At 38.0% G+C, this 13116-nt stretch overlaps 1 protein-coding gene across 5 annotated transcripts in view; it reads left to right on the forward strand.

Annotated features, from left to right (window-relative positions):
• Window positions 1-13116, forward strand: part of SP100 (SP100 nuclear antigen) — a 93235-nt gene that overhangs the window by 46770 nt on the left and 33349 nt on the right. For 3 of the 5 annotated variants that reach the window (XM_035726594.1, XM_035726597.1, XM_035726595.1), the window contains exons 16-17: window positions 2395-2511; window positions 3458-3511. In XM_035726594.1, coding sequence (XP_035582487.1) covers window positions 2395-2511; window positions 3458-3511 — 171 coding nt within the window. Of the gene's footprint in view, window positions 1-2394; window positions 2512-3457; window positions 3512-8161; window positions 8511-13116 lie in introns of all 5 variants that reach the window. The other 2 variants (XR_004819956.1, XM_035726596.1) reach the window with 2 other exon arrangements.

Consider the following 13116-nt stretch of genomic DNA (forward strand, 5'->3'; position numbering starts at 1 on the left):
AGTGTCCTCCTGTGAATTCAAAGCTCTTCAGATAAATAGAGGAAGAGAGTCAGAAGAGATGCCAACCTATAAGCATCTGATGGAGAAGCCAGTTATGATATTAACTATCTTTGTTTTCCTGTCTACAAAGAGGGAAAGCTCTTCTTTCTTTACCTTACCTCTTCCCCAAAAACATAGCATGTACATGCACACACACTCCTATACATAGGCTTGTGCACAGATTTGGACTGCTTTCAACAGATTTGAGGGAGCCAAAAGAGAAAGAAGAGCTGTGTTCCTGAATGGAGGGAGGTGACACTGAATGGATAATGTAAGGAAGAAGAATGGAAAAGATAGGCTGGGGTCTCCAAATGGAAAGACATCTGACTGAGTATACTCCAAGTTTTTTCAAGTGGACGTGGAACCCAAATATCACCAGATTGGGGAGTTTTGTGGGGGAAGAGTGATGATTTTCAAGATACCTCTCAGGAGTTGTACCAGAAACATGGTAATAAAGTCCATGACTGACTGAGTCTTGCAATGTAGAAAAGCCTATAGGGAACTGGCAAAAATAAAAGTGGTCAACAGTGTGGTCAGTGTCAAAAGAGTAGGTATTTGGTCATGAATGACAGTAGAAGTCTGTGATGTGAAGCTGAATATAGATAAAATATAAATACAAAGATTGTAATTATAAAAACAGCCAAAAAATCAAGATAAGATTAAGAGAAACAGACTAGAAGCAAAGAGAAAATGGAAAAGGAAGTGACATTAGAAAGAGGATTACTTCAATAATAAAACTAGATGCAGGGATAGAAGCATAGGAAAATAGATGGAATGAGGTACATATATAGGGTAACAAATGGAGAGGAGAAAGAGGAGGCACACAGAGAACCATATAGAAAAAGAGTTAAAAGATGAGCGAAAAATGACAGTGTAAAAGGAAGAGAGGTGAGATGGAGAAATTGTGGGATCTGAAATGGTCAGGAGACAAAGGCAATGTTGGTGCAAGGGATTGGTTCACAGTGGGCAGTGAGTTTTCAGGGCAAGGTGTTCCCAGGTATCAGTGTCCCCTATAACTCACCCAGATTACAAGAGACGTCTCCCAGGCATCTCATCCACTCCTATGGTTTCAATCACCATCCACAACTTAATAGTTCCTAAGCAGACATATCCAGCCCAGCCCTGTCCTCTAAGCAGATAAGCTCATCCAACCAAATGGCAGAATGATCTCTGTCCAAGGTTCTGAATGTCCTAGCCTTCACCACTTTAGGTGTCTTCCAAAACCTTCAAACCTTCGACACTTCCAAAAATGAGCACATCATCTTCCTAAAACCAACATCTGCTCCTCCAGTGTTCCCTGTTTCTAAAACACACTATTAATTGTCCCATTCTTTCAAGTTGAAATTCACAGAGTCACCCATGACACCATTGTCTCCTCAATTGATACACCACATCTATCACCTAACTCTTATCAATTCTTCCTTTTAAATCTCCAACCTGTCCTTTCATCTCCATTCCCAGTACTGACACTCTAATCCACATCTATATCACTTGTCACTTGAACTAGATCTACAAGGTCCTGTTCTCCTTCTAATCTTGTTCCCACCAAATGTAGTCTCAGTGATTTAGCTAAATTGATCTTTCAAAACTGCATCCCATGTTCTTTAACTTCCTTTAGGATTAAGTCAATTCTCCTTCATGTGGCCTCCAAAGCCACTTACCTCAGGGCTCTTGCCTCTTTCTCCATCCTCATCAATGTTCCTTATTCTTTCACTTCATTCTCAAATACATTTAACTCTTTGTGGTTACTTGCTTTTGCTGAATCTAGACTTTTGTACATGCTTCTTCATATTTCAATATATTCAGTCATTTGTTTCTGTGTCAATTCTCTGGTTGCTCATAAGATTGACAAGCACCAATGCTTCAATAGTCTGGTGTCTGAATTATTATCAGCACCCATCTCAGCACCTGGCACCTGAAAGAGGCTTAGGAAACCTCTTGAGTGCGTGAAAAATAGTGTTCACTTCCTATATTCAAATATTTATAGTATTTATACAGAATATTTATAAAATCTATTTTAATAATTGAATTCTATATATACATATATATAAATAAATAATATTTCTAGAAAGAATAATATCACATAAAATAAATATAAGAGTATGCTTAAAATGTAAAAGGATGGATGGGAAAAGCATATAAAGAAAAAGTAGAAGAACAAAAATACAGATTTGGGGCAAAGAGAAAAGGATAAAAGAGAAAAAATAGATTGAAAGGAAGGGACAAAGACAATGGGGATCAAACAAAGAAAGAGATTTCTGAGGTAGAGACATCCTTTAGTGGAGGGGTGGGGGAAGGGAGGATCATTGGAAGAGAGGAGATGCAAATGAAAACTCTTTACAAATCATAATTTAGGAGCAGAGCCACAAGGACTTGGAAATGAAAAGTGTTCCTGTGTCATGTGTTTTTCAGAAGGTATTTCAAGAGGCCAAGGAGCAAGGACTGAGAGTAGCCAAGCATCTGACATGATGGGTAAGGCTGCCGGAGGGTCTTGGGGTGGAGATGGTTCTTCGGATACCACAGACCCTGGGCATGTAGTTGATCAGAGTTCAAGGACATCAGACAGCTCACCAACGGAATGGCCAGTTATGGAAGTGGAGGGTCACATGGCCCTAGGCTGCAGGATGTCAGGAGTCTGTTTTTGTTGCCTGCTGCACTTGACTCTGAGCACACTTTGATAAGGAAGAGGTACATCCATGCCAGAGTCCCATTCTCCGCATTTGCTTGACCTGAGCCTTTTGGGAATGGCAGGGAGGCAAGAGATTCTTTTAAAGTTAAATGTTAAATAGGGTGGACCTTGTGGATTTACAGGGATGATCTAGTAGAAATACACTGGTAAAAATGGCAGTATCTCATTTACTATATTAGTGAGCCAATACTAAACTATGGGATTTATATAATGACATCCGCCCTTGTCCATAGAACGAAGAAATCCAAATGTCCTTCAGCTGGTAGATAATAGTGTCACTTTGTCACAATTTTGGAAAAGCCTCAAAAGACAAATGATCCTGTTATCTGTCAGGAAACAAAGGCCCCAGATAACTATTCTTAAACTCGGCATATAGTTTTGAAGGATACCCTCCAGTATGTTGACTAATACAGTGATTTCTCATTAGCTTTTGTAAATAAGATCTTATTTAATTGTCATAAAGCCTGAACAGGATAACAGTTGCTATCCCTCTTTCATGAATGGGGAAACTGATGTCCTTAAGAAATTAAGAGCATTTTCAAAATCCCAGAGAAATAAAGGAAGACCTTAGATATCAATTCAGTATCTGTCTGTTTCCATTATAAGGAAGGCAGAGAAATGATACTCAGGTCATTATAAACTCAAGCCTTTCACAGTGTGAATTGTCATAAGATTTATAACTTCTATTTATAAATTACAGTTATATGACCACCACCTGTTACTTTCTAGATACCATGGATATTGGAAACAATTCTACTTCGGGAAAACACAATGAGAAAATAAGTAAGAATGAATAAGAATTTGCTTGATTTTTATGTTACAAATGAAGTGTTTTTTAATGCTAAAGTTTATCATCATTTTTTATTCCTTTCATAAGACAAAAAAATGAATGTCTTTTAAAGTAACTATTTTTTTCCAAAGTGGTTGTATCTTCATGTCATATTTTATTCTGATTTTAAAATATGTTTCTTACAAGCATTGGTGTATGTCTTCCCAGAATTTTTCTATGCATGTATTAACTCAGTTTGAGATATATTTTTATATATCTTCATATGGTGATTTTATACATACTTTTCCTTTTCTTGCTTTTTAAAATTAATATATCATACCTAAGCAGTAAACACATTTAACATTTTAATTGAACTATAAAAAGTCTTATTTGGTGCTTTCACATGCATTAGTCTTAATTTTTAGGGTGGTTGAGCATTTTTCATTTGTTATTGGTCATTTGTTTTTCCTCTTTATTGAAGTCTTTGTCATAGAGTGCTGTGAAGTTTCCTGTTGCGGTATTTTTCTTTTTCTTAGACTTTTGTACATGAATATAGAAAATTGCTGAATGAATATAGAAAAGTTTATCTGATATGTACATTAAACCCTCACCATATGTGTTGCTAATATGTTGTCCCATTTGTTTTCCTTTCCTTTTATTTTATTTATTTATTTATTTATTTAAATTTAGGATTATTTATTTATTTTAGAGACAGAGAAAGCATGAGTGGGGACAGGGGCAGAGGGAGAGGGAGGGAGAGAGAGAATCCCAAGCAGACTCCCTGCTGAGCACAGAGCCCTACTGGGGGCTCGATCTTATCACCCTGAGATCATGACCTGAGCAGAAATCAAGAGTCAGATGCTTAACTGACTGAGCCACCCAGGCGCCCCTGTTGCTTTCCTCTAAGGTTTGTTAATGGACTCTTTTGTCCTAAAGACATTATAAATTTTTAGGTAGTCAAATTTTCAGCTTTTCTCTCTCTGGCTCTTGGGTTTCCCATCATTTTTATAACAGCCATTTCTAGCTGAAGATTTAAAAAGATATTGTTCCATATTTGATTCTAGAATCAAATGTTTGAAGTACCTGATTATTTTTAATGTTTACACCTATAATTCCGTGGGGTTTGCCTCTTTGCTTTTATGTGAGGTCGGAATTTCAAAAATATTTCCTACACTACTACCTTGTGATTGGAGCTGCCACTTTAATCACACACCTGTCTATATACTAGATTTTCTTTTGCAATCAAAGAGGCTACAGAAAAGAAGAGAGAGCTCAAAGGTAGCACCATCCTGATGACTCACGGGGGGTTAATTTTAGAATCAACTCAAGAAGATCCCCCCCACCTCCTTCCCAAATTCACCGGAATCTCTGATTAGAAATGCACTGGGTGTTATATGTAAGTGATGAGCCACTAAATTCTATACCTGAAACCAGTTTTACCAATATGATAACTAACTAGAATTTAAACAAAAACTTGAAAAAAAAATGAATTGAAAAATGTGGATTCATTTTGGGAGAACAGAGACTATTACCCACTTATTCACATCTTATTTAATGTTCTTCCAATAAGAATCTTCTTACACTTTTGAAAAAGTCTTAAGTGGTGTACAAATTTGTTTGTTACTATGAATATCTTTTTTTCCCTATTACATAATACCTGGAGTGAATTTAAATGAGACAACGATCTCAAAATCTTTATTTAAATAGGAAATCTGTGGTCATTTTATTACCTACTTGCATGTGAGGAGCTCAGAATGCCAAGGATTTTTTCCTAATTTAATATAAAATCTTATAAGCATTTATACAGTTTAGGGATCCAAATATCAGTTAAAATATGATGGTCAGTATGGAATTGTTGAATCACTATTTTGTACACCTGAAACTGGTGTAACATTGGAATTAAAATAAAATTTAAAAAAATATGATGGCCAGGCCCAAGAATTATCAAGACAGTCAATCAGAATTAAGGCTACTTTGGAACTGTTTTCATGCGAAGTGGTAATAATTTCTAATTTGGGGGAGTATTACAAGACCCATTCGAATTAACTCTTCCAAGGACAAATTTTTATTAACAGAGAAAAGAACAAATTGGTAATGGTTACTAATAGACATATATCCATATTTTACAAGAGAGTAAGACTTACCTTTTTATGAAATTTCTCAATTTAATGCTTTGTCAAATCATATTCTTTATGTTAGTTTATGGTACAGAATGTTCTTTCTCCTTCCACAGCTATAGGTTGAGGGGGACTTTCCCTCCATCTCTTTCTATAATTCCTTGTTAGTTTTACATATATAAAGATTTTTATTTATTTATTTGAGAGAGCACGAGAAAGAGCACAAGCTGGGGAGAGGCAGAGGGAGAGGGAGAAGCAGACTCCCCGCTGAGCGGGGGAGTCTGACTCCGAGCTCCATCCCAAGACCCTGGGATCATGACCTGAGCTGAAGGCAGACACTTAACCAACTGAGCCACCCAGACACCCATCCTTGTTAGTTATAAAAACTTACATTTTGCAAATCTGATTTCTGGATTTCATTACACAACCGTATAAGAAATGCAGGCCCATAGAGTTCAGAAACACATAGTTGGCAGAAAATAGAGAAGGGCCTGAAAAGGATTTTACCTAAAAACAGTAAAATAGGTACATAGAGATTTTTTTTCTCCTATAGTTTCCTACTTATTTCTTAAATCTGAATCAGCTTGAGATCCCCTGTGTTTTTTATTTTCAGATTTCCTTTCTTGTCTTCACTTAAATACATAATGTGAATGATTTGTTCAGTGTTTAGGTGATGACGCTTATGATACCTTCTTTGTTTTTATTTATTTATTTTATTGAAGATTTTATTTATTTATTTGAGAGAGAGAGAGAACATAAGTGAGGGGAGGGGCAGAGGGAGAAGCAGACTTCCCGCTGAGCAGGGAGCTCAAGACGGGGTTCCATCCCTGGGATCATGACCTGAGCCAAAGGCAGACACTTAACCCACTGAGCCACCCAGGCACTCCAATGATACCTTTTTTTTTTTAAGATTTTACTTATTTATTTGACAGAGAGAGGTGCAGCAAGAGAGGGAACACAAGCAGCGGGAGTGGGAGAGAGAGAAGCAGTCTTCCCGAGGAGCGGGGAGCCCGATGCAGGGCTCGATCCCAGGACCCTGGGATCATGACCTAAGCTGAAGGCAGATGCTTAACGACTGAGCCACCCAGGCGCCCCCAATGACACCTTTTTTAAAAAAGACTACATCTTAATAATATTATATACACATTATTACTTACAGGCTAAGTATTATTACCAATTCTGTATTTTTTTCTTTTATCTCCAAATACTGACGACCCTTCTTTTATCCACATTCCATTTACCAGACCTCATCCTAATGGGTTTCATCATATTCCCTTGTCACTGCTATGTTTACCCACTGCAACCTCCCAACCCTTCCACAACTTCTCTTTCCTTGTAAATCAGACCACATCTATACTGACAACCACCAAAACTCAGTCTCCCTTCAAAGTACTCATTTTAGGTGAAGATGCAGACTTCAAAACTCCCCATGATTACTTACTGGAGTAGCATGAGAAATTTGGCAGAATGGAAGGAAGAGCCAGATTTGAGGGCAATATGAGTGTTCCCCCAAACAGGGGTATAGAAGGCTTCAGTAAATAGGTCAAGATCTTGAAAGACTGAACAAGCTCATGCTCATGCTTAAGACTGGGTAGAACCTTGTTGGCTGCAGATGAAGTCCCCATAGCTCAGCCTGAAGGATATGACAGGACAATCCACAGTGACCCCTACTTCCACAGACTAAGGGGATGAACCCAGAGCTCCCCTTCTTTTTTAAGCTCTAAGTTTAACCCAGAGGCAGAGTCAAGGATCTCGTTTGCAGCATGGCTCACGGTGTAATCACAACACTGGTTCCCAGTGACATTTGTGCTTATTGACATAACCCCACAATACAGAAATCTTGGGTATTAAATGCAAGGTGAGAGGCTCCGTATGTCCCCACGATAATGAAACAGAGAAGGGCTAATTCTGCAAGGTTAGGCCAGTGTTGTACCCCAAATATTTAGGGTGTTTTCCTTTTTTAGCTGTCCTTGCCCCGGGTCAAATGTACTAGCATCACGGGAATTCCTTCTTCCTGCTACCTGGCAGGTGAGAAAAGACTCTGCATTAGAAATAGTTAAGCTTTTACATATTGATGCATCCAAGAATATGTTGGATGAATAATTTAAATGAATAAATTAATTCTCTTGGTGAAAAATTGAATCCACATATGTAATTGTACAAAATATGTACCTAAAGCAAAAAAAGAAAAACACAATAAAATAAAGGGAGAGATAAAGAAATGTCAGAAAAGTACAAATTACAAGGTTGGTGTGTGGGTTTCTTTTTAGAGAGAGAGAGAGAGCTCTCGCGCACGAGTGCATGAGTTGGGGGAGGGGCAGAAAGAGAGGAAGGGAGAGAATCTTAAGCAGGCTCCATGCTGAGCTTGATCTCACAACCCTGAGATCATGACCTGAGCCAAAATCAAGAGTTGGAGGCTTAACTGACTGAGCCACCCAGGCGCCCCTAGTCCCTTTCTTTGAAGATTGGTGATTTTTGGTTGTAGACTCTTTGTTATGGATAGTGATGTTGTAATCAATGTTGTTGGTTAATGAGGGTTCTCTGTAGATCCCATTATGAAGGTGAGGCTACCTCTGGACTGCATGTTCCCAGGAGGACTGTAAAGATTGACCATAGCTGGGTGGACCTCCTGGCCTCACAGGAGAGGCAGGGGGAGGCAGCATGTGTGGAGAGCAGTGATGGAAGGCGAGGCAGACCTCTTCCCAGGAGCCTGGGCCTGAAGGGATCTGAAGTGATCTGTCCCTGACAAGCGGATTTCTCCAGTCAAGAGGATGGAGCTGGTGTGGCTTGTCTGAGGGTGGCCTGCAGTGATCACCAGATCATGGCCTTTCTGACAGGGTTGTTGGCTACCTCTTACCTACTAACACCTGGCAGACTTTGGCATCAGTGTGATCAGGTGAGTAAGCTAGGAGAATATGGTCCTTTTCAGCCCATGTGGCTGAATGCACTCTTAATCTTTTGGGACACCACAGCCTCCCACTTCTCCTTCCTGGTGCACTAATAGCTCCTTCCTGGTGATTTGGTGGTGGTGACGGTGGTGGTAGTGCTGATAGCGGTGGCATTGTTGGTAGTGGTCCCTTCTCAACTTCCTAATATTGACATATTAGAATGCCCCAGGGTTTGGACTGGATGCTTTCCTCATCTCCAACTATACTCTCTCCCTAGGGATGAATCCCTAGGGATTTCATCTAGTCTGGTAGCTGTAAACTCCTTCAATACATTAATGATTGCCAATTATATTTCCCCCCCTCTAATCCCTCTCTTGAGCTATCAAATCATAAACCCAAACTCTTACTCCAAACTTCCGCTTGCGCTCTAATAGGTGTGTCAAATTTGACATGTCAGATTTCTTTATTCCAGTCTCAAACCTGTCACTCACAACCAGTCATCCTTATCTCAGTAAATGGCACTATATCTACTCAGCTGCTTGAACCAAAAATGTAAGAGGTATGCTTGATTCCTCCCTTTTCCTAGCCACTCCCCATACTGACTCATCATCAGGTTTCAAACTATGTATCAAATTTGTCCTTTCTTGATCTGCCTTGCCACTTCCCCAGTTCAAGCCCCATCATCTTGCATATGGAATAGTGCAGAGTCCTCCTAACCAGTCACTCTGCTTCCATTCTTGCCACCTATAATTCATTCTTCACTCAACAGCCTGCCACACAATTGCTTACACCCTTCCAATGGTTTCCAGCTGAACCTAGAAAAGCATTACACAAGCTGCCCTTGATCACCTCTTAAATCCCATCCCCTACCATTCTTGCTCTCACATGTTACTCTGGCTCCTGTGAACAAACAAACGGAGTAAGTTTCTGCAAGATATTTGCACTTTCTGTTGACACTAATAAAATGCTTTCCCCCTAGCTCAGATAGCTCCTCCTCAGAGAGAGGCCTTCCCTGATCCCCATTTCTGAAATATCCCCTCTAGCCTTTTTCACATTATCCTTTGACCTGTTTTTTATGCACAGAAGATATGATCTTTGTGTAATCTAATTTGTCTATATTTTCCCTTATGATTGCACTTTTCAATCTTGTTTTAAGAAATCTTGACATAACCTGAGGCAACCTTTCAGGTTACCTTTTCATACCTTTCCTATTTTACTGAACATCTTAACCAGTGAAGGACAGGATCCAGTATTTAAATAAATGCTCTCTCTTCCATTTCTAACATGAACAATTTTTTAAAAATAGTTCTTCAAAGGATCCCCAACAGGATCAGGACCCAGTTAACCACAGTGGCAACCAACCCAATTGGCTTTCTCTCCTACTCTTTGCCTCTTCCCAGTTCCCCACCCCAGATCCTTGACACAGTTTCACAAGTAAACTTCCTAAACACAACGCTTATCTCAAAATCTGCTTTTGGGAATACCAGGCTAAGACACTCTTACTTCTTTTCTCATTTAGATCTTTAATCCTTTTGGAATTGATTTTTTTTTTTCCAACATGGATAACCAATTGTCCCCGCTTCTCCAATTACCCCAATATAAGGTCACATAGGGCATGCCTCACGCTACTGTACGTCTATATGGTTTTGTTAAGGGGCTTTCTAGTCTGATCCATTGCTCTATGTAATTCCGCATCAATACATAGCACATTCTAGTACTATAACTTTATGATATCTTGCTATCTGGCCGAGCAAGTTTCTTCCAACTTGTTTCTTTTTCAAAATTACCTTAGCTCTTTTGGACATTTTCTCTTTCATAAAATTTTGGTAGCAACTTGTTGAGTTCCCTTGAAAATCCTATTGAATTTTTATTGAAATTGCTTAGGATAAATTCTGAAAAAAAGCTGACATTTCTAAAATAGTGAGTCTTCCAATTCATGAACATGATATATCTCACTACTTATTTATTCTGTTTTCTTTTTATAATCTTCATTCATTTATTCAACAAGTGTCTATTGCCAAAGCTGCCCAATAGGGGTAAAGAAGTGAACAAAATCTCATGGAACTTACATTCTGGCAGCGGTAATATAGACAATACATAAATAAATACATAATATTTTAGATGCCTCTGATTACCTCTTAAAAATCTCATTTCTTTTTTTTATTAACATACAGTGTATTATTTATTTCAGGGGTACAGGTCTGTGATTCATCAGTCTTACACAATTCACAGCACTCATCATAGCACATACCCTCCCCAGTGTCCATCACCCAGCCACCCCATCCGTCCCACCCCCCTCCACTCCAGCAACCCTCAGTTTGTTTCCTGAGATTAAGAGTCCCTTATGGTTTGTTAAAATCTCATTTCTTTTTTTTTTAAATTTTATTATGTTATGTTAGTCACCATACAATACATCATTAGTTTTTGATGTAGTGTTCCATGATCCACTGTTTTCATATAACACCCAGTGCTCCATGCAGTACGTGCCCTCCTTAATACCCATCACCAGGCTAACCCATCCCCTCTCCCCCCTCCCCTCTAAAACCCCGTTTGTTTTTCAGAGTCCATAGTCTCCCGTGGTTCGATCTCTCCCTCCAATTTCCGCCCCCCTTCATTTTTCCCTTCCTTCTCCTAATGTCCTCCGTGCTATGCCTTATGTTCCACAAATAAGTGAAACCATATGATAATTGACTTTCTCTGCTTGACTTATTTCTTACCATCTTTTTCTTCACACACCATTCTGGCCTTCTTGAACAAACTAAATAGTTTTCTGCCTCAGGACCTTGGCACTCGATATTGACACTATATCAAATGCTCTTCCCCTCACCTCAGCTCAAGTGAGGAGAAAATAAAGAGTAATGGAGGCATAGAGTGACAGTTGTCTGGTATTCTCACTGTAAGCATCTTTGCTGTAGATATTTTTGCTACAAACATTTTTTTCCACATAACTAATTGGCTGTAAGGAAATTTTGCCATAAAAAGTTTAAAAATAACTGGTTGACAGTTTGGTTTCATTTCTTCATTGACTTGGAACTCATATTTTTCTATTATATAAAATTGTAGCCTTCATAATGATCTATACCGTGGTACACTTTGAGCCCACATGTCCCACAGAATTTTGGAATATCCGTCAAGGGACATGTAACAATATGCTGAGGATATACAACAGTGTAGAAAGCTTTCACAGCTCAGTTACAGATACGCATCCCAGGATTTGGAAACTGATATCTCTCTTAATGATGGAAGAAATTTTAGTGGAAAAAAAATGCAATGCTAAACAAGGAGACAAATCAACAAGCAAAAATAATATGTATAATACTATGAGCAAAAGACTTTGAAGACAAGTGGTTGGGTATAATCCACAAAATAAAATCAGTTACTTGTGCAGTATTGCCGTGAATCTGCACTTTACATTTTGAATGTATTCAAATATTTTTTAATTGCCCGACAATGTCCTTTGAATTTTGTTATTGATTTTTCATGTTTCATTATGTCCTTTTTAACAAATATCCTTTTATTTTTCATGATTTTATCTTTCATGGCAAAATTGCCTTATGGCCAGTTAGTTAGGCAGCAAAATGTTTGTATTGAAAATGCTTGCAGCAAAGATGCTTACTGAGCAACAACCTAGCACGAGCAGAAACATGCCGTCTTATACGGGGTGGCTAGTGAGAGCCTCACTGGCAAGCTGAAACATAAGTAGATATCAAATGAGGTGTAGGAATAATCCATGGTGCTGAGGCTGAGAAGACCTCAGGGCAAAGGCTGAGGCAAGACACGTGGGACCTTTCGAGGAATGAGAAGGGGACCACTACTGGCTGGGGATGTAATGAGGGGTGAGTGGAAAGTGGTTTTTAAGGTCATGTAGACCTCATAGGCCATGATAAAAAAAACCTTTGGATTCTTGTCCCAGTAAGAGGAAAAGACACTGGAGACTTTTGAGCTAGGGAACAATATAATCTCAGTTAAGTTTTTAAAGGATTGCTCTGTAAGCCACATGGAGAATAGACCTTAGGAGGGTGGGATGAGAGATCAGTAAGGAGGCTGTTGTAATGACCTAGGCAAGGGTGTTGCTGGACTAGACTAACCTGGTAGTAGTGCAGGTATTCAGAAATTGGCAGATTCTGAAAATACACATATAACACACCAACATGTATGTAAGTGTATATTTTATATGTTTTATTTATTTATAAATACATAATTTAAATTATATACAAATATATATAATATAAAAATATATAACATAGAAATATATTTATACAGAGAAATAGAATATATAATATATAAATATGAATGTGTCATATGTGCAGATACATAAAACTTATTATAAATAAAGTATATGCAGAATATGACAATTACATATAATTAAATATAATATACAAAACATCTCTATAAATTATATAATATATATGTACATATATAAACTGTAAAAATATTATATTTATATAGTACATAAAATAATATATAAAGTTATAAAACTGTATTTTATACATATAAATATACATATATAGTATTTTGTATATAACACTGTAGATTAATATATATAGTTTTATACATATAAGTATGTAATATGTTATATATAGTATGTAAATATAAATACATATATATGTATAT

Source organism: Zalophus californianus, chromosome 3, assembly GCF_009762305.2.
Source record: "Zalophus californianus isolate mZalCal1 chromosome 3, mZalCal1.pri.v2, whole genome shotgun sequence".
In the NCBI taxonomy this organism is placed as follows: Eukaryota; Metazoa; Chordata; class Mammalia; order Carnivora; family Otariidae; genus Zalophus; species Zalophus californianus.